Source organism: Phoca vitulina, unplaced genomic scaffold (genome assembly GCF_004348235.1).
Source record: "Phoca vitulina isolate PV1807 unplaced genomic scaffold, GSC_HSeal_1.0 scaffold117, whole genome shotgun sequence".
NCBI classification, from domain to species: domain Eukaryota; kingdom Metazoa; phylum Chordata; class Mammalia; order Carnivora; family Phocidae; genus Phoca; species Phoca vitulina.
In genome coordinates this window covers 1,116,271-1,142,883 of record NW_022589820.1, presented here as the reverse complement: position 1 = coordinate 1,142,883, position 26,613 = coordinate 1,116,271, and the positions used below count along the sequence as shown (strand labels likewise).

The 26,613-nt window shown below is 59.4% G+C and overlaps 1 protein-coding gene across 4 annotated transcripts; it reads right to left on the bottom strand.

Moving 5' to 3' along the window:
- Positions 1-296: 296 nt before the first annotated feature.
- On the bottom strand, positions 297-22,544 carry LOC116628314 (proline dehydrogenase 1, mitochondrial). 4 transcript variants are annotated; one of them, XM_032398572.1, is made up of 16 exons: positions 22,272-22,347; positions 19,194-19,445; positions 17,641-17,849; positions 12,489-12,523; positions 11,882-12,031; positions 10,322-10,386; positions 10,003-10,119; positions 9,529-9,608; positions 8,685-8,766; positions 7,175-7,267; positions 6,939-7,085; positions 5,892-6,067; positions 4,649-4,747; positions 4,192-4,234; positions 1,149-1,237; positions 303-1,074 (listed from the first exon to the last, which is right to left on the bottom strand). In XM_032398572.1, the coding sequence occupies exons 3-16, from the start codon at positions 17,796-17,798 to the stop codon at positions 747-749; spliced, it is 1,662 nt and encodes a 553-aa protein (XP_032254463.1). In that variant the 5' UTR covers positions 17,799-17,849; positions 19,194-19,445; positions 22,272-22,347; the 3' UTR covers positions 303-746. The 4 variants fall into 4 exon arrangements, with proteins under 4 accessions (XP_032254465.1, XP_032254461.1, XP_032254463.1 ...); XM_032398570.1 differs by lacking the exon at positions 19,194-19,445 and having other exon boundaries at positions 301-1,074; positions 22,272-22,544; XM_032398571.1 differs by lacking the exons at positions 4,192-4,234; positions 19,194-19,445 and having other exon boundaries at positions 802-1,074; positions 22,272-22,544.
- Positions 22,545-26,613: the final 4,069 nt, after the last annotated feature.

Below are 26,613 nucleotides of genomic sequence, written 5' to 3'. Positions count from 1 at the left end.
CTCCCAGGGGCACCCCCTCTGGGGCTCCCTCATGGCGCAGCAGGCTCAGCCATACCTGGGGAAGCCTGGGGAAGCCCCAAGGCACTAGGACCGCATCTAGTCTGCTCGGGGAGGCTGGAGGCGGGGGCAGGCAGCCATCATGGGTCACGGGGCAGCTGGGGCAAGGGGCATAGAACAGTAGGAAGAGCCTGGGGGAGAGAGTCCCCAGGTAGAGAAGCACCAAGCCCACCCCTAGGAGCATCCTGTCTGCACTGGTCCGAGTCCAGGGGTGGGAGTGTCCAGCACCTGACATAGCTGAATCTGTGATACACCCTGGAGGGAGGGATTGGGGGGTCCACCCCACCCACGGTGAGCCTGGCCCCCAGGGACACGGTGCCAGAGAGGCAGGGCCATCAGCGCCACTCTATCTTTGATGCTGACCCCACATGATGGTGCAAGGGAAAGAGCACTGCAGGCACGAAGTTAAGGGCTGCAGAAGTAGTGGTTTATTGACCAGGCCGGCTTCCCCAGCCTGGCGACTGCCCGCCTGTGGGGCTCGGCAGCGGGGGGGTGCTAGATGAACCCTGGCAGAAAGTGGTCCTTCGGGTCCAAGGTCCTGGGGCCTAGCAGAGATGGGGGTCGTGCCCACTTGTTCAGAGGCAGTTCCGGACAGTTCCCAGTGGCTCTGGCAGGCATCAGACACAGCCTGAGTGCCCACATCCTGAGCAGGGGCCAGAGGGGCACTGAGGCCCCACTTCCAGCAGGTCTCAGGGGCATAAAAAGGTGAATCCACGTGAGGCTGGGGTTGGGCTATAGCTGTGCACCGGCCCAGGGGCCACGCAGAGCCCCACAAGGCAAGGGCTGGAGGCCGAGTCTGAAGGTGGATGACGATGGTAGCCCACGAACACTAGGCTGGACGGTGGAAAAGGCTGCCTGTGCGGAGCCTCCGCTTGAGCTCCTGCCGCAGCAGCTGTCGCTCCCGCCAGGCGCCCTTCACAACGCCACTGTTCTCCAGGGCACGGCGGGACAGGTAGGGCAGCACCTCCATCACAGGGCCATAGGGCACATACTTGTACACGGGAAAGCCTGCCTGGCCTGTACACAGGCAGAAGCAGTGAGTCCCAGCCCTGGACAGCCCCACCCCTGCTCCCCAGGGAGGCCTCGCTCACCTAGTGGGAAGCTGATCTGGTCGCACATGCCCAGTAGCTGTCCAAAGTACACCTGGCGATCGGCAGGGTACAAGCCCAGCTCCTCCATCCTATAGACAGACAGTGTGGCAGGTGAGCCCCGCCGCGCCCCCCCCCCCCCGACTGCCACTCCCAGATCCTCAAGCATACACTTTAGCCTCCATCCCCTGCAGTATGGGCATGGGTGTAGGCTCTGTGCTGCCCAAACCAGGCCTCTGCCCTGGTTCCCACCTTAGCCCATGGCTACCAAGTTCCGTCCTCCCCCTTCCACTGTGTGCTCTCTCCCTTCCCTCTTGTCTGTCCTGACCTCTGTTCTGGTACCCTGACCCAGCAAGGCAAGCCTGCCCCAAGGTGTGGCCTGGGGAGGCTCTCAGAGGCCCTCCCCTGCCCCATTTTGAGCCCCTCTGCTTCAGTGCCACATCCTCAGTCCCTCCACCCGACCGGGTCTCTTGTCCTCCCCTTGCTGGCTGCTCTGTCCCATAGAGCGGCACCAGCCACTGGTGACCACGGAGTCTTTAGAAGTCGGCTGGCCTAAACGGAGATGGGCTGCGAGTATCACACACACATGGAATTTTGAAAACTGGAAAAAAGAATGCACTGTTTCTCCGAAATGCTGAATACAGGTAATATTTTGGGTATGTTGGGCTAACTGAAAGGTATTACTGAAATTATCTTTTTTGTGTGGCTAGTGGAACATTTAGAATAGATGAGGCTCACATTTCTATTCACGCCGCTCAGATGTTGGGGTGGGTGGCCCCCAACTCTGTCCAGCATCCTCTCCTGTCTTCACACCTCCCCTCGTAGGATCTTACAAAAATTCCCAGGGTTTGAAATGTCTACTTGCTGAGGATTCCTACATTTTTTACCTCCAGCTTCCTGTATCCACGTGTCCAGACTCAACATACCTGCACTAGCGCTCTGGAACCTGCCCTCATCCACCTCCCTCCAGGGGCATGTTCAGCCTGGGTTCTCCTCACACGCACCCAGGCTGTTGGCCAGGAGTGCGCTCCCCTGGCATGAGGGTCATCACACAAGCCCTTTTCCTCCTTCCCTCAGAGTCTGGCTCCAGTGTGGGGGCCACCCAGTCTAAAGCAGGCCACAGTCTCTACCATGTTGTCCTGGTCTCCGGTTTAGGTATCTTTGGGCCCCACTGGAACGTGAACCCTGTTAGAGCAGGGCTGCTTCCTGACTACTGGCAGTAGGGACATTCCGGTGGCTCCCGCAGTGACGGCTGCTGACCCCTCTCCGCGCCCTCTGCCCTGTGACTGCAGCTCCCCGCCAGCAGATGGGGGCTCTCCACTTGCCATCTAGGCTGGGCCTCCTGACTTCCTCTGGCCAGCAGGACAATAGCAAATGTGATGTGGGCAGAGGCTTGCCCTCTCCAGGGCTTCTGGAAGCCTGAGACCACCATGAGGCAAAGCCTGGCCTGGCCTACTGGAAACTGGACATGTGATGCAGTCCCCTTTGCTGATGCAGACCCAGTCGGGTGGAGGGACTGAGGATGTGCCAATGAATGAAGCCATTTAGGTCCAGTCAGGCCTCAGCTGACCACAGATGCAAGACAGGCCCCAGGCAAGGCCAGCAAAAGCAGCCCCCAGCGAGCCCAGCCCACCCTGCTGGCCCATGGGATACACTGCTGTTCAGGCCTCTGAGTTTGGGGTTGGTTTGCCACTTGGCCAAAGCTGACCCAAGCTATTCAGACGGAGAACCCCGATGTGGCATCAGAGACCCACACCGCTTCCTCGGGGAGGGCCAGCCCAAGCTGCTGTGGGCTCCACAGAACCACAGACTGTGGGGGCTGAGCCTTCTCCACGATAGTGGTATTTGTGAAGCCTGGCGCGGGCCCAGGGGGCTATTAGAGAGGAGAGCGTGCTCAGAGGGCACTCCAGATGGGGGGAAGCCGTGTCCACTAAGATGGTGAAAACAGACATGTTGTGGGGGGGGAAGATTGAGAAGACAGGAGGAAGGGAGCCCTTCTGAGGACAGGTTATACCTCTCCGAGTCCCACTGTCCTGTGTGTAGCTCGTGTCTGAGTGGACTGTGATCCCTGCATTAGATGTGAGTGGCCAACAGAGCTGGCTGAGCGCGTAACTGAAACCTAGGAGGGCGCCACTTTCCACACCGCTGACCCACACAGGGGCCTGCCACTGGGCAGGGCTGCGGGTTCCCAAGTGCTAGGCCGGGGGTGCGGAGAGGCTCTTGGTGTGCATCGTCTAGTGGAGGACCCTGGTGCCCAAGGGTTCAAGCTTTGATCAAGTTTCCATCACAGAGTAGTATCTTTAAGCCTAAGGGGAAAACAGGTTTTAAGATTTACAACTCAATCAGGTGTTTTAGAAGTCAGGCTAGACCTATTTTTTTTTTCCTTTTGCGCTGAGCGCAGAAGGTGCCCCTGGCCCTCTGACATCCAATGACAAGGATGGGGCATCCGAGGCAGGAAATGAGCACCTGGGAAGTCCCTAGGGATGGAGAGAAAGCGGAACAGCCCTGTCCAGCTGGGACTCCACTCGGCCCCCCCACTCGGCCCCCCCACCCGTCCCATGGAAGCAGTGAGACCCGGCCCTGGCAGGGACTCTTGGGAGGGAGGCTCGTCACAGTCTGCACTCAGCCCAGGTGGCACTGGTAGCCTCGGCGCTCTTGTCCCCACCCCATGGCCGTGACTGCTGCGCATGAGAAACCACGGCTGTCAGCTGCAGTTGCGGGCTGTGCGAAAGCAGCGCCATCACAGGCGGAGAGGCGGCACCTCGTCACGAGTGGGTGCGGAGTGACCAGAGCGCGCTCATCAGGCCGCGCCCTGCCCTGCCTGTTCCTTCATCCCTCCTTCCCGGAGCCCGGCTGGGCCACAAGCCTCGGGCGCCCTGCTCTGCTCCCGGGAAAGGCTGCCGCCGTACTTTGCGTGGGGCCTCCGGCCCAGGAAGGTTGTGACTGGGGCTAGGACCCCCCCCCACCACGTGTGGTGCTGCCTGGGTGAAGAGGGAGAACACAGAAACATGGTAATGACACTGGAATATTTAAGAATTTACTTCACCTTAGTCCTATATCTGACTTGTATGGATTCTACCAAAGTTTTGCTCCATAGGACAGGCATTTAAAGAGAAAACAGACTGTATTAAATTCCAAATGCAGTTTAAAGCGTTAAGAGAGATTATTTATAAACGAGGTGACACGCCAGAGGCCTCCCGAGGGGCGCTGACGTTACATACTGTATTTGTGCATTTCTGCAAGCACAAAGTTCAGTAAGCGCCTAAGGAAATTTAGCTTTTGAATTTGCAACTTTAATAAGTCAGGTATTAACTTTAAAAAGCAAAGTAACTACAAATCGCCTTTTTGCTCCTGCAGTGTCTGGGGGGCGGGGGGCCTGCAGGACACTACAGCTGCCCTCCTGCTCCCCGCACAGACGTCACCCCACGGCACAGGCTTCCACGGCCCTCATCCCGAGCCCCTCCCCCACCGGGGAGCACCGCACAGCTGGGGGGGGCGCCTACCTGCGCAGCGTGAAGCGAACTGTGTCCTCATTGTGGGAGGCCACCATTACTTTGGCCTTGGTGTTGTGCTTCAGCTCCTCCAGGACATAGTTGAGGCACCTGGGGGGAGTGCCACGTGAGCCCCAACCCGCAGGGGCCACAGGCAGGCCCAGGGCCATCTAGCGAGCCCACTCCTCCCAAGCGTGGCCACAGCAGTAGGACCACGGCTGCACTTGACATTCCTCAGCACCTCGCGGGTAAGAAAGAAAACACGAGCAGCACCCAGGGCTAGACATGCGACGGGACTGGCTGGGGCACGGTGCCCCCGGCACGTGACACGTACACCTTCGCTTCCGGGAAGGGGTCCACAAGGAAATCAAAGGCCTGGCGGGAGCGGAGGGCCTCCCCCCACACACGGCGTGAGGGGGCTACCATCTGGCAGCGAAGGTGCATGTCCTGGACCCAGCAACTTGGCTGCTAGGAATGTGCCACAACCGTGTCCCTGCCCATGAGTACGCGGGGACAAGGTGTGCTACGGGTCGCTACCGTCCTGACGGGGATGGGCATGCTGCTAGCCGCTGGGTTAACAGCGGGGGCCCGCACGCTGACACGGGGGCGTCCCGACGGGTGTTACCTGGAAAAGCAAGGGCACAGGGCTGAGTGCATGATGCCAAAGCCGAGGCGGGTACACACATGCATACTCAGCAGCTCTGGGAAAGTAGCAGGGAACTGCCAGGGAGGACGCGGGAGCCAGGCAGACGCCAGGGGTCTGAATTTGCGACACACACACACAACCCCCTAGAGAGAGAGCACACGCTCTGCCTGTCCCTGCTGCATGACAATGTTGGCAAGACAAACACACTAAAAGCAGATGCAGAACAGCTGATGACCCCGGTGTGTAATATGAAAAGCAAATGGGCTCTATACAAGTCAGGAGGGCCAGCCGGGGCATCTCCCTTCTCCTAAGTGTCAACAAGAGGCAGCTGGCGGACCTGGGCCAGTTTAGTTTTATTCAGTAGGCTTTTCTGTACTAAAAATGCACCTTAATAGTTTTTGGAAAGGGTATAACAGCAGAGGATTCAAAAAATAAACAGTAAGTTAAAAGCAGAGGAGATAATCAGTTCTGGCCTCAAGCATAAGTCTCACTCCTGCTCCCCCTTCAGATGGGCGTCTTGTGGGGTCAGTGCCAGCACCCCGGCCCTGTTTTCTCATTCCCCTGCCCAGGAAGCCATGAGGCCCTCGGGGCCAAGGAGGGCTGGCGCACCTGTGGTACATGGCATTGGTGGCCTCGTACGTAGGGTTAATGGGGTCCTCATAGCCAATCTCTGCGGCGCGGGTACGTTCCTGGGCCATATATGCACCCCGCACCAGCTTGGCCCCAAAGCACCAGCCCTCGCGGCGAGCCAGCTCCACGTCCAGGGTGATGTTGTCATAGGCGTCCTGTGGGACCGGGGCCAAAAGTTGATGATGACCAGGATGAGGCCCCCTCCAGCTTGTGTCCCCTGAGGCCTAGGTGCTCCCAGGGTATAGTCACCGTGGGACACCAGGGCCAGCAGCAGCTGCCTGACCTGCGGGTGCTTAGGGGAGCTGGGAGACAAGTAGGGGTGAGGAAGGCCCCTTGACCTCTGTCTCTTAGAAATGGGGATTCTTCTGGGTAGCCTGGGACAACCCTGTTGGGGGACAGACGAGGTGCCAGAAGCCACGGTGCACTCCAGAGTCTCCCTGGGCTGACGGTGCTGCATGCTACGGGCACCTGCCTGGACCTCCCCCACCATTCCCCCCCCCCCCCCCCCCCCCCCAATGCCGGAGCCTTGACACCCATCCCATACCATTGTCTTCCAAATACCTGCCTGGTCCCAGAGCAGCCCAGCCCAGGTTCGTGCTCAGCAATCCCACCCTGAAGCACCCCGGGGCTCCCAGAGGTACATGCAAAATCTTGAGCAAGTCTTTCTGTGGGGAGGCAACCAGAAGTTGCCAGTCCCATGAACCATCTGATCCGATGGGACCCGAACTAAAAAATGGCAGGAAAAACCAGTGACACATGAGACCTTCAAAATTTGGGGATTAAGGCACATGAAGCAGACCGTAAAAAGGCTCCTTCACCTTCCTCCTACCCCTTCTACACCCGTCTGGGATCTGAGGCCCAGAGAAGGGGCCGGTACACAGCTGGGGACAGGGCCCTAGGCCTTTCTTCCTGCTCGGAGTCCGTCATGCTCAGGTAGAGGCCTCTCCCCAACACCAGCACGGGACTTACACGAGGGGCCTCCGCTCACCCGAGGGCTGGCAGGGAGACGGCAGGCAGGGGCTGTACCTTGAGGTAGCACTGGTACGTGTTGAAGATGAGTGGCTTCCCCACATTGAACTTGCGCTGCATTTCCAGGGTCAGGCGGCTGATGGCCGGCTGGAAGTAGGTCTGCTCGGCGTCCACCATCAGCCGCACGCCCATCTCCGTGGCTTTCTAAGAGGTGCAGGGGTGGGACAGAGAGTTTGACTGGGGTCAGGTGAGACACGTGGCCCCTTCTCTGGGCATGTCCCAGGGTCCTCGACCTTGGCCAGGATGTCCATCCTTTGCAGCATCCTCGTCATCTGCAGCTCTTCCTCCTCAGTGAACCGTGACAGCAGAGGCTCCAGCTGTCCTGTCTGGGGCAGCACGTAGTCAGGCCGCAGCAGGGCTCTAAGCCCCCACCTCTCAAAGCCACCACGTCCCCTGCCCAAGGGCACCCTTCTCCCCCCCGTGTGCAGGGCCTACCAATACCCAGTGCATGGTCCCCAGGACCCGCAAGGCCACCTCATCCCCACCCCTTCCCCATTTTTTAGCAAAGATCAGTGCCCTGCCCTGAGGCCACCTGGCTACACGGCACCCCAGAACCTCGCTGCCAGCCAGCACCCTCTGACTCACAGGGTTAGCTGCCCCAGGTCAGGCCTGCACCCAAGGTATCTGCTCCCACAGCCTCCCAGGACCCTGGAAGGGGATCCCCCTTCTGCCCCCACACAACGGTAAGGAAGTAACCCTTGGCCCATCCAATCACCCAGAAGGGTTCAGCCCCTAGCAAGGAGAGGGCTTGGAGGGAGAATGGCGATCACAGGCAGACAGGGACAGCCTGCAGGAGACTGACAACACCGCAGCGGGGACAGAGGCACCATCCCCAGATGGTGGCCTTCGGGGAGGCAGCAGGTCGGCAGGGGGTACCTATCCTGGAGGCCCACAGGGCACTGGGCCCTCTGCTAGCACCACATGCCCGCTAACCCCGCCCAGGGCACTCCCGGTGGGGCCTGGAGCATGCCCCTCTGTTGGCCCTCAGAGTCTCAGTTTGGGGGCTGGGCCCTCGGTCAGCCGGGCCCGGGTGCTTGTGGGAGGCACTGTTTGTGGGATGTTTTCCCAAGGTGCTTCTGCTGCTTTACATCCAGCTTGAGGGGTGGTTTCAAACAGAGTGCAAAGTCCTGGCACCTCCCCCAGGCAGGACGGGCAGGGAAGGGGGCTCTCATTCCCTGGTGAGAACGAGAACACAGGCTGGCCTAGTGACTTTTCACACAACTGGGCACAAGTGACGCCATGGGACATCTGGGGTGAGGCTGGAAAAGGTGACCGTGCTTCCGCCCGGCTCTCAGGGGACACTCACCCTGGGAGCCCAGCCCCCGCATGGCGAGGAAGCCCCGCCCCACACAGCCAGCATCCACCGCTGGCCGTGTGAGTGGGGCCCCTCCACAATGAGCCCAGCTCCCACCACCCTCTGAGAACAACTTTAAGGGAAACCCTGAGCTAGAACCACTAGAACTGGTCAGTCCAGAACTGCAATGCAGGACAACAGGATTACTGCCATTTCAGGCCACTGAGGTTTGGGACGACCCAGCATGCAAGGATAGAGGACGTGGGTCTCTGTCCTCCTCTGTGGGGCACTCAGGGACCTGTCCTCCTCCTCCGGACCACAGGGGTGTTGTGTGGCCAGGAAGGACGCTGGTCTCAGCCAGCTGTGTCCCCAGGGTGAGGGACAGGGAGCATTTCCCTTCTCAGCCTCGCACCCCAGTGTGACAGGGCTCAGGGGTGAGGGGTGGTCACCTGCATGTTAGGGACCACCAGGTGCTTGGAGAGCTCGGTCCTGCTGTCAATGAGGCTGCTCCAGTCCAGCAGGTCCAGGGTGCTGTGGGAGAAGCTGCATCAGCACGGGGGCACTAGGATCTGTCGGGGGGCCCAGTCCCCAAACCAGCCCATGCCTTAAAAGAGCACCCCTAGCCCAACCCCCGCAAAACCCGCCTCAGTGTTCAGTTTTAAAAGACAGATAAAATGTTAACATTGTCCTCTGTTTACAAAATGGAAACCAAAACCAGAATATTCTTGCATTGGGGCGGCAGCAGCTACTAAAAACCCAGGGTGAACACCAAGGACACCATGGGCCATGTCAGGCTTGGGAAAGAGCCAAACATGGGAGGCCAGGAAGGAGGCAGACCCTGCATGTAACGGGACAGCTGCTACCCACCCCCCCAGGGGCCCTGGTGATCTCAGTCCCAGCTTCCAGACCCCTCAGAAAGAGGTGTGGGCCCCTCTAGGATCTCAGCTGCCCTGACCCTCAGCCTGCCTGCCATGTGGACCCCAGGGAGGGCTGAGTGTGGCACCCTTACTCTAGGACCCAAATAATTCTGTGAGCGGCCCTGACGGTTCAGGGGTGCTCCTACGCAGCTATAGTCTGGACTAGCCCTGGGCTAGCTGCAGCCCCGGCCCCGTGGACTCCAGGCCCCCAACTCCTGCTGTGTGTCTCGGGGCAAAGGTCCTTCAGCACTGTCACACCAGGCCCATGCTCTCCAGGAGGGCAACCAGGACTGGGAGAAGCCGTTGGGGCTCTGCTGGAACTGTGGCTGAATCAGGGCAGACACTCCGGAACTCCCAGCTCGGGGGCTACTCTTACCCAGACACGCCCAGGGTCTCCGCAGTGAACCAGTTCTCAATCTCCGTCCTGGAGGCGATGCCCATCTTTGCCACACTTTCCTTGAGAAGTAAGAAGCTGCCAGTCCCATGAACCTGCCCCAGCCCCGTTCGCTAACATTTCCTGCCCCCCCCCCCCCAACATCTGCGTTGCTCTTTTGACTATTTTATTACACCACTAGTGCAAACAGGATACGGTTCTGGTTTGTGTTTCATTCCTACCCGTCCCTGATGCCCCTTCCTGGACCCAAAGCAGTACTCTGCCACCTGCAGGGCAAACCCCGCTCCTCGAACCCTCGCCCCCAGCATGTCCTTCCCAGCAGACCCCAGCTGCTGCTGCATGGGGGGGGGGTGCTACAGGCCTCTGGGAACCCACCGCACACACCACCTGGCCAGGGCTCCTCCCCGAGCCCCCACGGTGCCCACCCACTCACACCCAGCGGGCAAGGCCTCACACCTGCAGCACGGCCACCTCCAACCTCGTATCCATGGCAGCCAGACCAGCCTTCCCTTGCTCTGCAGCCATTTGGTGGAAGAATCGTCTCCACTTGGTCAGCACATCTGAGAACTGCAGCTGCAAGTGCAGGCCTGAGCCTCCCTCTCTGGTGCACGCCCAGCTTCCCGCCCCCAGGACCCCCGCAGAGCCCCTGGGCCCCCTCCTGGTTCCCTGTGTGCCTGGCTCCCAGCACCAACGTACCAGCACAGGAGCTTTCCCTTAATGCTCACAGCACCCCAGGTTCTCACAAACTCTGCACGTGGAAGGTTCTGGCACTTACCAGAAACTGAGGTCTCCCCAGTGCAGTGAGCTTGATGGCTGAGAAGCCATCATCACTGGCTCCGCCTGTCAGAAGCCACAGGAAGAACCATTAGGGCTCCAGAGGGGGACGAGGAGGACCAGGAGCCAGTGCCCAGAATCTGTGCCCCCCAGGAGTGAGACACATCTCACCAGACTCGTGACGGACTGCGAATGGCTGGCATGGCCCCCCTTCCTACCAATTAGCTACAGCAACACAGTCCTGGCTCTCCCTTCCAGATGGGCCCCAAGACCACCACGGAGCGGCACCAGCAGATCAATCCTCCCTTCCCCACCAGGCCCTAGCACGGCACCGCGCTTCCTGGACGGGCCTTCCGCTCCCCAGCGTGCCTGCCTTACCCTCCCTGGAAGCAGCCCTAGTGGCAGCTCGGCCATCTCAGGCTAAGGTGGATGGCGCCAGGGGCCCCTGCCAGCCACCCAGCCCGCCCCCCCCGCCCTTGAACAGGAGGGGAGAGCCCACCAAGGAGCCACATATCCTGGGCTGGCTGGCTAACCACTTATGGGCAGAAGGACAACGTTCCTACTGAGCCCATAAATACACATGCGCACCCCACCCCGGAGGCGGGAACAGGCAACTTGGCAGGGTTTATTAGCCACGTGGATCCAGGAAGCCGGTGGGCAAAGGAGCTGGCTCCTTCAGTCCCTGCCCCACGTCCTCTCCCATGCCACCGGCACCCCCAGGCTGCCCACGGCGGGGGGGGGGGCGAGGAGGGGGAGGAGGGGGGCAGGGGAGAGGAGGGGGGCAGGGAAAGGGTTCACAGAACGCAGAAACACCCAGCAGAACAGAGCATGGAACACAGCAGGTGCTCAACCACACTCGCCTCTCTCCTCCCTTCCAGAAACCCACGACCCGTCTTCACTTCCGTGACCTTCGCTTCAGGCAGAGCAGGCACAGAGGCAAGGAGGCGCCCCTGCTCTGGACCCGCGTGGCTGAGTCTCTGCCTGACCACTGGCGTCTCCCCAGCACCGCTCTCAGAAGGCCGCTGCCGAGCACCACTCACTCCCACCCCTCCCAGTGTGCAGAAGGTAGAGCCCACGAATGGAACGGCCGCGGGCCCACCCGGTGGGGCTGCGCTGTGGCTGGGGGAGGCCCCCCGACCCACCTCCTTTGGCGAGTGCTCCACCCAGAGGCCAGGCGCGGAGGAGTCCTCCATGGCACCAGCTCCTGGAGCAGCGAAGCCACTGCCAAACCCAAGTGCCACGTGTGGCCAGGCTCGAGCCCCTGACCTGGACGGAAGGCTGCTCAGCCCGCGCACAGCTGGGCACTGGTATCTGGGAAGAGGCAGGAGGCGCCGGGCTCCTTGCGCAGGGCTGGACTCAGGCGTGACCCCGGTATGACCTGAGCCCAGCCTATGGCTTCCCCAGTGTCACCCACAGTCATCCTCATGACTGTCCGGGCCACCTAGAGAGGAAGCCCCAGGCAAGTGCTCCAGCCTGGCCTCGCTTTCACCCATCAGCATCTCCACACGTAGGGGTCGGCCCTCCCCGGCAGGTGCACAGCCAGCAAAGCGCGGGGCCCCACCTGCAGCCTCGATGCAGCGCAAGAATGTCTCCATGTGGCTGTCACACTTGGCTTCACTGGCATAGAAGTAGGTGCGGGCGCTGATGACACCATCCCTGCGGTCTCCAAAGGCCCGGTGGGCCTGGTACTGCTTCTCCCTCTTACTCGTACCTGGAGGGGCAGGTACACGGCCTGAGCACACAGAGGCTGTGTGCTGTGCTCCGCTCCCACCCAGCTCTGGGCAAACACAGGGCTTCCCCGGCATCCGGCAAGGCCTGCTGATGGCCCACAGCCCCCTGCCCTCGGCGCTGGCTCCTTGCCGGCCACGGCCTCCCTGCACTGTGTTGCCCACCACTCCCTGCTCCTACACTCACTGTTCCTTCTCCCTGGCTGAGCCCTAGTCACATGGGACAGTGTTTGCCACCGAGGGCCAAGGGGACCAGGACCCCCGGGAGCAGCCTGAGGATGTCGGCAGACTTGGAGCAATGGCCTGGGTGCACACAGGGAGGAGCCCTGGCCCCAAGTCTCGCCTGTGCCCTTGAACCAAGGTCTCCCGAGGAGGGGCTGGGGGCGGGGGAGGGGACAGGTAGAGAGAGTATTTGTTCCTGAATAGCCTTCTCTTACTCACCACTGCCCTCCCTCTCTACAGCGGACGTACAGGACCTGTGCGAAGGAAGAAGAGGGTGAGGGTCGGTCACACCACCTCAGGCTGCAAGTGACAAGCATGGGTTCCCTTTGAGCAGGCAGAGGTGAGAGGAAGCCAGACGCTGAGCCCTGAACCTGACCTGACAAGGAGGGCTGTAGGAGAAGGGCTGGGTTAGCCCGGGCAGGTGAGAGTGACTCACGTGCCCCACCTCCCTCCTCACCCACCCACCGCAGGCCTGCAGGGTCACCTCCCCTGAGCAGGGTCGGGCAGCAGCCTCACGGACCGGCCTGGCCCACAGGCTCTACACCCTGGAGAAGCCTCAGAGTCCTTACGGGTAGGTGAGGAGTGAGTAAAACTAGCCGACAGCCCAAGGCACGGAATAGGTGCTTGAAGAAAGCTGGCTATGGGGGCATTCCTTCTGAAGGAAAGACGGAGCCTCGGGGCCAGTCAGGGCTGATAAGGAATGGACCCAGGCAACAGCCAGCGCACAAAACTCCCGAAGTTGCTCTGCTCTATGCACCCCCTACAACCAGGCCCCTCCAACCACCAGGAGCCCCAGGCCGGGCTCTGGGCTTCTGCCCGCGCGCACGGCTGGCCCCACCTTCAGCCACTGCCTGCCAGCCCCCTGCCTCCTTCTCGCCCCTTAGGTGTGTCTTCCAAGCAACAGCCAGAATTTTTCTTTTAAAACCAAGTCCTCCCATCATACCCGAATAACACCCCCAGTCCTCATGAGGACAGGACAGTGAGGCCAGCCTGAGACCATGGCTGCTTCTGCCCCCGCTCAGGCTCAGCCCAGCCGCCCTGGCCTCGCACCTGACACAGAGATAGAGGTAAGTGCACCTGCGGTGGTCTCAAGCCAAGTCAGAGGGCCAAGGCAGCTTTTGACCTCCCTGCTCCTACAGCAAGTCGGGGGCTGCTGGCCACCCTCCAGGGAGCCCTCCCTTGGGACCCTGGCTCTTGTGTGACCCCAGGGCCCATATCTGGCGATTCTGAGCCAGGATGCCCAGGTCAGGACCCAGGAGTCCCAGTAGCTGGGCCAGCCCACAGAGGCTGGGGGCTCCACGTCCTGCGGCACAGCCCACAAGGCCCCAACCTGGGGACAGGGGCCACTTCATGGCAACTAGACACGTGCGCTTGATGTACAGAAGACAAGAGGGTGAGGTGTCCCTGTGTGACAATATTTGACTCTGTAACATGAGGGAGGGGTCGGCCCCACACAACAGCAGCCCCGCTGGGAACAAGGAGCACCTGTAAGACCAGCCCCAGGCTGTGGCCCAGGTACAACCAGGCAAAAGCCCGACTCGGGCCCCACCATCTACACTGAGGCATGGGTCTCATCAGCAAGGATGGTGGCCGCTGGGGACTCGGGCCTGCTTTGGAACCACACAGCCCATGGCTCAGAGAAACAGGAGTATCCTCTCCAAGGTTCCTGCCTTCTAGGCAGGCCGCATTCCATTCACATGGGAAACCATATCGAAAAGGCCCCCCGTGGCCCAGCACTGTGTAAGGGTCCTGCTCAACACCCCTCAGCGGGCCTATCCACCATCCAAGCCCCAGCCAGGCTCCAAAGGCACAGGGGGCACGGGCCACTCGCTTCCTCACCGCCAGCAGGCCCAGCGGGGGAAGCAGAGACTGCAGCTGTCTTCATCGCTGAGCCCCCTGACCGGACGGCAAGCACTTTAGCAATGACCGAGCAGAGGAACCGGGCTGGCAGCACTGCCATGTGGTCAGGGCACAGAGGCCTGTCTCTGGGCAGACGTCACCAGCAAGGATCAGGGTCACACTCTCAACCAGGCCCGGCGGGTGGGTCACAAGAAGACCAAGATGGCAGTGGCCAGGCGCAGTGGAGGGGAGGGAGGGTCATGTCACCAGTGGGGAGAGGAAGAACCCTGGGCGCACGCGCATGCGCGCGCGCGCGCACACACACACACACACACACACACACACACACACACACACACTTACAAAGCCCAGGATGTGGAAGAGGGAAGAGAGTGTGCCCAGGGGCGGAGGGCAGAAGAGGGGGAACACCGGAACACCAGAGACCCAGGGGAGAGGCGGCAGGAAGGCCCCAACCATCCCCTTGGCCGCCTCCAAGCTCAGCTCGCTGCACTGGGGGATTTGTTGGCTGGCTGCCTTTTAGAAAAAAGCAGAAAGTGAGAGCCAGTGAGAGCTCTCCCAGTGGGGAAATGCAGGTGGCAGGAGGGAGTGATGTGCAGAGAAGTCCAATGGAGCTCATTCCCACCTGCACACCTACCTCCCTGGCCCCCCAGGCCCGGACTCCAGGCAGCACCCAAGTCCTCTGCACACTTTGCACCACCAGTCCCAGAAGAGCTGCCACCACCCTGGGGCTCTACCTCCAGCCAGCCCTGGGTCTGCATAGCCAAGACAGATGCACCTGCCATCCACACTGTCCCTGGGTGTCCTCATCACAGCCAATCAGCCCCTTATCCCCACAGCTCTCAGCCTGCTGCGGAGATCCTGTGGGGCTCCTCTCCTAGAGCCAGGGCCCCGGCCTCTGCCTTCTACCAGGTGTTCTGGGAAACACCATCCCACCCCAGCCCTAGATGGCTACTCTCTCCCTCCAGCACCTACAGCCTCCCACCTCCTGCTTCCTACCCCAGGGAACCCTTCCTGGGCCCCCTACTCAGACCCTCAGCAGGCCTGCTGGGCGTCCTGTGCATTCAGACAACCTCCATCCTCTCTGTGCCTCACATGGTTATGCCCAGGGCAGGCCCGGCACCACCCATACCCTCCCTTCCCCAGCTCCTGGGGCCTTAATTTGGGGTAGTGGCCTCTGTATCACTCCCCAGAGCAGGGTCTATGGGCCTCATGACAAGATTAGCGTCATTGTGACCCCGCCCCCAGGACACAGAAGCAGTTCTCTGCACAGGGGCTATGTGGATGGGGGCTGCATGGTTTGGAGCCACTCCTGACCAAGAACACCCAGTAAGCCAGGCAGGCAATTTGACAGTATAGATGTTCTGCCCCCTCAGCCCAGGCCTCTCCAAAGGCACTGGGCCACCTGGCAGCAGAGCCAGGCATGAGTCTTTGACACCTGCCCCTGACATCGGATGGTGGTCACCAAGTTAGGATGGGAGGGACCAACACTCACGTCCCAAAGCCCACCAAGCGGGGCTCCTTACAGCATCGGGGGCGCAAACATCAGGGTGGCCCTGGGGCACAGGCGCCTTGGCTCCACGACAGGGCAAGGCCGGCCCACCTCCCGATGCTCCCCCTGCAGAACAGGCAGGAAGCCAGCCAGATCACCCTGGGAAAGGAGTCTTCCTACCAGAGGGAGAAAATGCCATTGTGAAACCACTCAGCCCTCAACGGAGAAACACAGCAGGGACACAGAGCTCATTAGCCATTCAACAGGCAGCCCCACTGAAGAAGCCCCACAAGGAATACACAGAGGGGTGCCAAACTGGAGAACCCCGCCTTTAAGACAGCAAATGGCTAGGCAGGGGCTGGGTTCCCCAGGCCAATCCGCTGCCACTGTTGCTGCTTGGCTTGGACATTCCGTTCCCAGGGCAGGAGCCTCATGTGATGCCTTTCTCCTTCCTCCCCCCTCTCTTGTCCCCAGGCCAGAGCAAACACCCCAGCCTGAGACAGGACAGGTTACTCAGCAGGCTTGTCCCAAGCCTCACGTGGTCAGGCACAGCTGCTGTCAGAACTAAGGGTCCCAAAGGCAAGCAAAGGCCTAACACGGAGGGCTGCAGGTACCAGCGTAAGAACCGGGCATTTTGCCAAGAAAGGGCTGGTCTGGCCTGGATCTCCTGTGCGGCCACCTCCCCAGGAAAGCAGAGGGTGGCCTCATTCTCTAATTTTGTTCTGTGGCACAGAAGGGTGGGTCAGGGAGGTACCCATCTGTCCCCAGGCTCACTGCCCAGAGAAAAGGTCCTGCAGGAAGTTGGTGACCTCCGGAGGAGGCCCTAGGCCAGCCTGCCACACTGCTCCTGGCTGCCATTCCCTTCTGGGACCCCTGGGTAGGCACCAGGCCTGGCAGGCTCCACACTCACCAGGCAGAGCCCACCTACTGATTAGAAAACCCTCCCAGGAGGGGCATCTGGATGGCTCAGTTGGGTAAGCACCTGCCTTCGGCTCAGGTCATGATCCCAGGGTACTGGGATCGAGCCCCACATCGGGCTCCCTGCTCAACGGGGAGTCTGTTTCTCCCTCTCCTTCTGCGCCCCCCCTCCCCAGCTCATGCTCTCTCTCTCTCTAATAAATAAATAAAGTTTTTAAACGGGGGGGGGGGGGGGCGCCTGGCTGGCTCAGTTGGTTAAGCGTCTGCCTTCGGCTCAGGTCATGATCCCAGGGTCCTGGGATCGAGCCCCACACCGGGCTCCCTGCTCAGCGGGAGGACTGCTTCTCCCTCTCCCACTCCCCCTGCTTGTGTTCCCTCTCGCACTGTGTCTCTCTCTGTCAAATAAATTAATTTAAAAATAAAAATAAAAATAAAAATACATTAAAAAAGAAAAGAAAATTTAGAAAATTAAAGAAAATTTAAAAAAAAAGAAAAAGAAAAGAAAACCCTCCCAGGAGCTAGGCAAGGGTGAGGCAGTGGGCCCCTGCCCAGCAGGTTAGCAACCCCTCTGAAGAGATGCTTTAGCACATCAGGAAGCCACAGCACCTCCTACACCAGGGTCAGCAAACATCTTTTGTAAATGCTCAGGTAGCATCTATCTTCAGCCTTGTGGGCCATATGGCACCTGCCACAGCTACTCAACTCTGCCCCTCTAAGGCAAAAGTGATTTGAATTTCATATACTTTTCACATATCACAAAATATTATTCTTGTTTTGTTTCAGCCATTTAAAAAAAGTATCAACCAATCTCAGCTTGCAGACCACGCAAAACCAGGCAGGTGGGCCACACTGGGCTGTGGACTGTAGTTTGCCGTCCCCAATCCCTGTCCCTCCTCCAGCCTTGTGCACACAAGGCCTTTTGTGAAAGCCCAGAGCTGTCATTCTCACAGAACAAAACTGCAAGAACCCCAGGCAGAACCCAGGAGGGCCACTGGTAAGCAGGCTGACCAAGCTCTCCTAGCCTTGGGGGCCCTCCTCCCAGCCCAGCCCCAGCTGGCCCCAGGACGCTTCGGGGTGGCGACCAGATGCCCAGGTGGGTCTTACTCCATCTCCTTGCGCTCAGCCTCTTCAGGGCTCAGATCCTCTTCCACCCCATAGTCCAGGATGGAGCCCACTCCGAATGCCCTGTTGTGCCGGATCAGGGGCCGGATGGACTCCTGGTCCTCGCCGGCCACAAACTGCCCGTAGAAGGTCATCTTCATCAGCTTTTCGAACAGCCTCTGCCCCAGAAGTCTCCTGGTGAGATGGAGCAGCTGAAAGGCAGAAGGAAGGGGCTGTCCTGGCTGCCCGGCCTCCCCTGTCCCCAGCAGGACACCCTTGTTCCCCCACCCCCTTTGCTCCAGCCATAAAGCCTTGACACACTCTCCCCAGGGCCAAACTCGACTCCCGGCCTTGGTTTAACAGTGGACACCACTGGCAGCAGCCTGCTTCTCAGCCTGTAGCTACTGTCAATCCACTCCTGATGAAGGGCAGAGGTCCCAGTGCCCACCCCCCGCCCCCGCCAACAGCCACTCACCTCCCTGCCCTGCACACTCACAGGTGACCCCAGGGGCACACAGTGGGTGCCCGACCATCACGTGATGGATAAAGAAATGAACAGCAGGTCTCTCTGGGAATAACAGCAGGCGTGTTCATCATAACATTCCCTGTGTCCACACCTCAGTGGGTTATGCCGGCTAGGAGGAGGATTTGGTACAACTTTCTAGCAGGCGAGCACCCAGATTTCTCAATGTTTTGTTCACTGCTTATTCCAAGCCCCTCAAACAGTGCCTGGCAAGGGGCCGGCCCTCCAGTGGCTGCTGAGCAGAGGAACACATGCTAAATTCAGAAGGAGTCTAACTTCAGTTGGAGCAAGCCTTAGGCTAACAATAAGCCAGGTGAGCATCTACAGAGTCTGTCAGATGAGAGCCCATTGTGGGACCAGTGGGGACTCCGTACAGTCATCCAGGGCCACAGCAGACCCACAGCTCGAGTGGACGTGCCCCAGGGGAAGACAGCTGCCCATAAACCACTCAGCTTTCTCCTCCAATCACATTTTGCCACATCCCCAATTTCTGCCATCATTCATTCCAAGTCCTGAGCCGCTGATTTGTGCCCAGTACAATTCTAGGCTAAACAAAACTGATAAGGAGCTTACATCCTATCAGGGGAGAGAGCAAGGCACCTCCACAAAGTGATTCAGAACAGGGGTGAGGGAGTGATGGGTGGGAGATGTTCGCTAACTTAGATCCAGCGGGGAGGTGGCTTGCCAAGGCACGGAGGTGGCACGGAGTCCCTGCAGTGCGACAGCCAGGGCAGGAAGGAATGAGGACAGTGGAGTCCCCTGAGGCTAGAAGGGAAGGCTGCTGGGAGGGCATATCTGCCACCTGTCTGGGAATTCCTGTGTGTCCACTGTCCCCCACACTTAGCTCCAAGACAGAAGAAGCCTGAGGTCTGTCAAACCCAATGGATAAAAGAGCCCCTTTTGTGAGGAACATCTCTTGGGATCAGGGCTGCAGGGAACAATCTCTAGTCTAAGCAGAAGTATGAGCAAATCAAACACCTTCAACCCCAAACCAATCCCGAGCAGCCCCACACTGGCCGGAAGGGAGACATACCTAGAATCGCAGGTCGGTGCTTGGTGCGGGCGCCGCAGGGCGTCCAGAGGACAAGGGTCTCTGGGTCAGTCCCTCTGCCTTACCACAGCCTCTCTGCAGCACCTGGCTTCATCGCATCTCATTGTTTTTATAAAGAGGATGAGAAACGGAAAGTGAAAGCCCGATGAGGGAGAACGGGGCAGGCTGCCTTGGCCCCACACAGCCAGGGCCAGCAGATTCCAGTCAGGGAATCCATGGGCCAGAGCGGCCTTGCTAGAGGAAAAGCCAGATCTTGATTAGATCAAAGATCACCCCAGTGGTAGGTGGGGCAGAATCGGACACCTGAAAACCATCATCTGGCTCTGGAAAACCCCTGACATCGAAGGGGTCAGCTCTGAGAACTGTCAGGAACCACTGCGTGGGGAAAGGGGCCAGCCATCTACTCTCGGGCCAGCAAATTTTCCTGCCCAGGGCCACAGGGTAAATAAGGTAGGCTGTACGGGCCACGTGGTCACAGTCGTAACTACTCAACCCTGCACGTGAAGCACGAAAGTAGCCACAGTCAACATTAATCAAAGAATCAAAGCAAGGCAGATGTGGAATATGGCCCAGGGGAGCCCTGGGCTGGTAACCTCCCACAAAGCCTGCACTTCGCACTGACCAGCTTCCCAAGGGGAGGCGGGGCTCAGAGGGAAGGGCAGGCAAGGCCACCCGGGTCACCGAGCCGGTCACTCACCCTCTCACTCTGGCAAAAGGAAGCCAGCCCATCAGAGAGGGCTATGGAAGCACACGGGGCAGGACTGGCAATTCTAAAGCTAACTCCAGAGCAAAGCTACCCCTTGAAAAATATCCTGGCATCAGGTGCATCCCTGGGTAGCACAGCCTAAGATGAAGGCAGCCCCCACTCTTCCCCAGGTGGGGGCATCCTTCGTGGGTTTAGAAACTTGCCCCACGAACACACGTACTTGTTTCCACTGTAAAAGACTCAAACAGATGTGTGCAGGGCAAGGAGGGGTAAAGCCAGTTCTCTCTCCTTCCTGTCCCCCAAGGCCACCATCACCATCCATCCTGTCCCCTTCCTCTTCTGTTACCCCCTTCTGCACTGACCTACACCCAAGCACAGAAGCCTTTGTCATGGAAGACCTGAGTTTTCTAAACCCTTATCTTTTGGCAAGGAAGGGACCCTACTGGGTCCCAAACCAATGCAGCAGCTCAAACAGGGCTCCTTCAGGCTGACACTCCCTGGGAACAGATTTGATGATCCCCAACTGCCCCCGCAAGTGCTGCACAGATCCGCACTGCTCAGCAGGAGGAATTTCCACCCCAGGCCAGAGAACAAGGTAAGTACTGGTTCTGGTGAGCAGCCCACAACCCTGCAGCCGGGCCCCTGCCCCATTTCCCCATTTCCTCCAGTGCCACGCACCAAGGCTACTGACACCAGTGTGACCACTAGCAATGTTGTGGTGGAACAGGTCCCACAGGGGGCACACAGAGCGCCGTTAGTGGGCTCCCCGAAGGCGTCCTCAGGGCACAGGTGGGACAGGAGGGAAGGCTGGGAGAAGCCTCCATGCCTCCCAGCACCCACAGTGGTCCCTGCACCCCAGCACTTGCTGGCACTTGGACAGTGGTCACCCACAGTACCCGATGGTCTCCAGCTCTGCTGGCTTCTCCTCTGGCTTTGATTCCAAGGAAGAAAGCTCGGTGCTGAGATGGGAGAAATAGGGCCTGGCTGGCTCCAAGCCTTCACTCCCTCCCTTCCAGCCACATGGCGGTAGGCGGGGCTCCTGCACCACTCCTGCCCCACGCATCCCAGTCCCACCCAGCAGTCCCATCATGCCCCGACCGCAGGAGCCAGGTCCCTGTCCTTGCCCTCCACGAGACCTCATAGCCAGCCATTCCCTCCCCTAGTCGTTCCCGCCCCCCCAGCTGCCTCCTCCCTCCTGACCACTGCACCTCCAGACCTTGCTGCTCCTTTCAGGCTGCCCCTCAGACGTTGGTGCTCCCCAAAGGGTTCTCATCACCTTCACCCCCCACCAGGTTCCTTGACCCCTGAGTGTCACTTTCCATCCTCCTCTCCAGTTGGCCTGGGCACTCCACAGCCACAAATTTGCCACAGGGCATCCACGTCTATCACAAACACAGATGGCTTCCCAGGAGCCTCCACATCTCCAGTTCGGCCCCTTCCTCCTCTGCATTCCCCTCCCACCATCAGTCCCAGGCTGCATCTGAGTAAAACTTCTGGAGACCCAGTCCAACACTCCGCTGGCCTCACAGTCCCCTCAGACCCCTCCTGACTCTGACTTTGTGGCCTGTACCCTCACCTCCCACCCACCGTGGTTTCACCTTCACCTAAGCCTGAAGTGTGGCTTGGTGCTCTTCTTTGGTCCAGCCTCCCCAGCCTCCTCCAGGGGCCAAGGAAGGCAGTACCATACACTCAGCACAGTCTCACTTGAGAAATCACCACCACCCACATGAAGAGCCTTCCAGACCCTTAGCACCAACAACTGCACCCTTACAAACTGTTCCCAGGATCACCTTGAAAAACTATCTTTCCCATACGTCCAGACTGACAGTGGCTGAGACGGTGCTTTTTACTTCCCCAAAGCACTCACACTTTTCACAAGTTACTAAGTTGAAGTAATAAAAGTTGTAGTTCAAGTAGCTTCCCATTTTCCCCAACACTGTTCCGAACGGCTCTGTCTAGTCACATCTTCTGAGAACTCTGAGTTCCCAGGCCATGAGCCTTTCAATACCACTAAGACTTCCGTCTGGGCAACATGGAAGACATTCCATTTCAATTTCAGGTGGCAACTATGCATTACTGCAAGCAGCATATAGCTTAAAAATTCAGAAACTGGTCTTCGTTTTCAGTTAGTGGTAACTGGCATACAGGAAAATTCACGAGGCCCAAAAGGGAATGCAGGAAACAACTCCCCTCCTGACTTCTTGGCTACCAGCGATGCTCAAGGGGCTCCCGCTCTACAGTAAAACTTCATGAAGGTTCCGGGAACACACAGAGGATCCGGCGCGTGCCCCTGCTTGCACGCCGCGATGCGCACCTACCCACCTGCCTGCCCACCCACCTGCCTACCCGCGCACCTGCTCGTGGTGCGCCAGCAGCGCGGGAGAGGCGCACAGGCGCAGCACCAGCAAGCCGCGCACCAGCTCCCAGCTGCGCCGGCTGCGGTACGCCTCTTGAGTGTTGCCGAAGTCCACGACGGGCACCGGCGGCCGCGCGGCCTCGGCGGCCCCGCATCCTGGCACTGCCTCCCGGCCTGTGGCAGTCTGCTCCCGAGCCGCCGGCGCGGTGGACAGCGGGGCGAGGCGGGGAGTGCCGGCGCACAACACAGAAACGAAGCGCCTCAGAGCCATGGCGGGGCGTCTGCGCGCTCCGCGGCTGCTTAAGTAGTCCCCTCCGGCCCCGCCCCTCCCCGCCCCGCCGGCTCCGCCCCGCGCTCAGCCGCGCCCTCTCCTCGGGAGACTCGTCCCTTCCTAGGCGCGCGTCCCCATCCTGAGCCACGCCCTCTCTCCAGTAGACCCGGCCCCACGCCTTGAGCCACGCCTTCCCGTGGGGAGGCCCCGCCCCGCGCCTCGCGCCGCGTCTTCTAGAGAAGTCCCGCCTCGCCCCAGGGCCCGCGCCTTCGGTCCAAAAAACCGCGCTTCGCACCCTGAGCCGCGCCCTCTCCTCGGGAGACCGCGCCCCGCGCCCTTGAGCCAGACCCTCAAGTTGGGAGGCCCTGAGCCGCGACCTCTCCTTGGGAGGCCCCGCCCCGTCCTAGGAGCCGAGCCTCCTTGCTAGGGAAAGCCCGCCCCGCGCTCCGAGTCGTGCCCACTCCTAGTGAGGCCCCGCCCTGCCCCAGGCCCCCAGCCCCCTGCTAGGAAAACCGCGCCCCGCGCCCCCCGCGGCTCCGTCTCCTCAGGAGGCCTTGCCCGTCCTGCCTTAGGACCGTGACCCTCCGCTGGGGAGGCCCCGCCCCGCGCTCCAAGCCGCGCCCTCTCCCAAGGAGGCCGGACCCCTGCGAGTTACCGAATGCAGCGCGTTCTGCGGCCGCCTCGGCCACACAGCGGCGCCAAGCGCGCCTGAAACCCTCCTTCTCAGCCTGTGGGCACATCCCCGAAAGAGACCCTGTCGCCTTGGCTGCTTATCCCCGTCTCCATCTTTCCCCTAGGAGACCCCGCGCCTCCCGGGACCGGATACGCCACTAGGCGTGCGATCTCCCCCTGGGTTTCCCGGGTCCCTAGGCTGGCCCTGTGGGTCCGGAGCCTGCGCGTCAGTGCCATCGCACACCTGCACACCCGGGCTCCTCCGCTCAGGCGGGGAGGGTGTAGAAGTCAGCAAGGCCGGAAGGCGGTGCCGCTTCTCCTGTACAGGGGCGTTTGGGAAGCCGTCCTTCCTCATTCCTAGGCCTACGGCGCGAGCGTGGGAAGGAGGCTCCTTAGGGGCTTGCCCAGTTCTGTTCTCTCCGTCTTCCCAGTCCCACCACCAACCCAACGCACAGGCACGGACCTCCAAGTTCCCCCTTGGGACCCCTGCAGCCCCCACGGTTCCTACCCCGAGCCTCCCCTTCAGGCCCTCAGTGCTGCTGCCGTTGGGGCTGACAGCAAAGCCATCTGCTTTGCCACCTCCCTCAGGCCTCCCTTCACACCTAAAAGCCTTCCCGCTCTCTGCCCCTCTGCCTCCGATGCCCGTTCTTCCAACATCGTGGGTGACCTGCCAATGAAGCTCCAGATATCATCTCCTGGGAGGGACCTGCCTTGACTGCCAACCGTAGCACCCTCTTCCCTATCACTCACCCCTTGGCCCCTCCTACATCTCATCAGGATATTCGGGCACCCCCACAGGCGCTGGGTCTGACTGTGGGTGGCAGCCTCGCTCAGCCTCACTCACCTGGTTCACCTGGCTCACTATGTGCTTGATGCATTTTGGTGCTTTGGATGCTCTGTTCGGGACATACCCATTCGGCACTGTTGACTTTTGGGACTGAATAATTCTTTGTTGTGGGGCGGCTCTGTGCATTGCAAGATACTTATCAGCCTCCTTGACCTCTACCCACCCGATGCCTGTAGCATCCTTCTCCCCAGACCTTATGGTTCCCTGGGAGACACCATCACCACTGCTCTAGGTTGAGGAAGGCTATCCGAGGCAGTCATGGTTTTTCTGCCCCGCTCTTGCTCTTGTTGGGGTTGAAGAGGAAAAAACGGGAGAGACAAAAGAGACAGGTGAGCCAAGGCCTAGAGGCAGGAACTCAGGGGTCCCTTCAGCAGCTTATAAACTTAGCTCACCAAGAGCAGGTCAGCCTGGCAGCTGGCCGTGGCCACCAGACTCCCCCTTTTTCCTTTCACGGATAATCTTCCCTCCTCCTGAAAACCCTTCAGGGGCTCCCTGCTGCCATCATGACAAAGCTGCATGGCTCAGTCTAGCTCATCCACCATCAGCAGCTGGGTCCCTGCCCACACCCACCATGCCTCTCTCACCCACGCTGGTCATTTTGCCAGCCCCCCCTCTGAGCTCCAGGCCGCTGTTTGCATGTTGCTCTCGGGTACCTGTCCTTCCCCCGCACCCCAGATTCCTTCCTTCTACTCCTCAGGGTCAGTTTGGCAGGCATGTCCCTGGCTACAACTCCCTCTTCTTGCATTAGTTGCTGGCTTTAAACCTTAAAAATAAAGTTTGCAGTTATTTTACAAAAAAAAAAAAAAAAAAGGGTTTATTTGGGAATAGCAGAGAATTGCAATTCAGGACAGGGAAGATGTGGCAAAACCATAGGCAAGTCGGGAGAACAAAGAAACAGAATGCTCTTTTATAGAGGAGAGGGAGGAATTTGGAAGGAACAGTTATAAACCAAAAAAGTCCTTTGGAGTAAACAGGGAGTCTGAAGTATAGTGGCTTTTCATTGGCTGAGCTATGACAGTCTCATTAGCTGGCGGTTGCTGGAGGAGGAGAAAAACCTTTCTCCTGCTGGCAAACTGAAGCAGCTAAAGCGCCTGGACTTGCAGCAAGCAGCTGTTCCTGTTGGGCGTGGGAGCTCCCCCTGCTGGCTTCCTGACTCCATTTCTAAACCACTTTCCGTTTTATTAATTTTCACACTGGTGACCCTGCCTGCAGAGTCCCAGCCATCTGCCCTGTTCCCCACACTGCCTCCTTAATGTGTCTTTATTGAATGAAGGGAGGAGCGAGCATGTGTGATGTGGGAAATTTGACCTCAGGCTCTAGGCTGCTGGCTGTGGGTTTGAGACGCCTTCTGGGCCCTGCCCTGAACCCTGAATCACCTTGGACCAAACCCACCCCTTGCCCAGCATCCTGGCTCCTGCTTTCCAGCAGACATCCCTTTGATGCCACATTCTGTCCTTCTGTTGTGCACACCAACTGCCCAGGCTGCGGTGTTCCCCCAAGAGCATCTGTACCCAGGTACCACAATTGGACCCAGGTTCTCAGCACTCAGACTCCCCCCAGGCATTGTGCATCAGGAGAAACAGTGCAACTGAGCAAGAGGCACAGTCCTGCCTCGTGGACAGGTGCACACACCAGTCAACATTGGTGACATGCAAACTCAGGGCTGGGGAGGGTGGGAAGAGCGGACCCTAACCCTGATCCTCCCCACCAGGAGCCAGTACTGTGCTCATTCCATTTGGGGGATAATCCTGTTGATTTTATCTGCTCCTGCCCAGCGACCTCCCTCTGATACACTCATATTAGGGGCAGGGAGAAGGAAGTACCTTGGCACCACCAGCTGTGCCACCTGTCACTGCCCTGATAACAGAGAAGGCTCACAACTATCCACATCACGTATACTTTTGGCAAAATGATCGAGCACATGAAATGCCAGGTCAGCCCACAGTCTAACGGTCCCATGCATCTCTCCCCTGACCTACCAGGCATCTACATTCCTGCTCCGACTCAGGAAATACCAGAGTGGAGTCTAAGCCAAAACAAAGTTGACAAGGTCAAGGCTAGGTCCAGGCAAAACTCACAGATGAGGTGGTCATTGTCATGCGGTGGTCAGTGATGGGGCCCGTCCTGGCACCGGCACCCCAGCCACCCGGGACTGTCCCTAGGGCTGTTCAGTCCAGCCTCAAGCAGGTGGAAGGTCACATTGGGTTTATCACCTCATGTCTTACAGTAAAGCATTCATTCTGTAGCCTGTGGCTCAAAAGCAAAGGATTCGAAGATGGTGGCAGTCAAACAGTGGAGTAGGAAGCTCCAGGAAGTCATCTCTCCACTGAATGAACAATTGAACTGTCTTGGGCAACTATTTGGGGACTCTGGAGCCTAGTAAACCACTTGCAGTCTCCAGGGGACAGCTGGATGAAAAAGTTGGTAAATTTCAGTCCATTTTAGTCAATTTCCACCTTCTTCACAGCATCTACCAAGCCCTCACCCACGGGCAAGCAGCCTTGGGGACCATGACAAGTAATCCTGGCTCCTGGCAGCACTATTCACAAT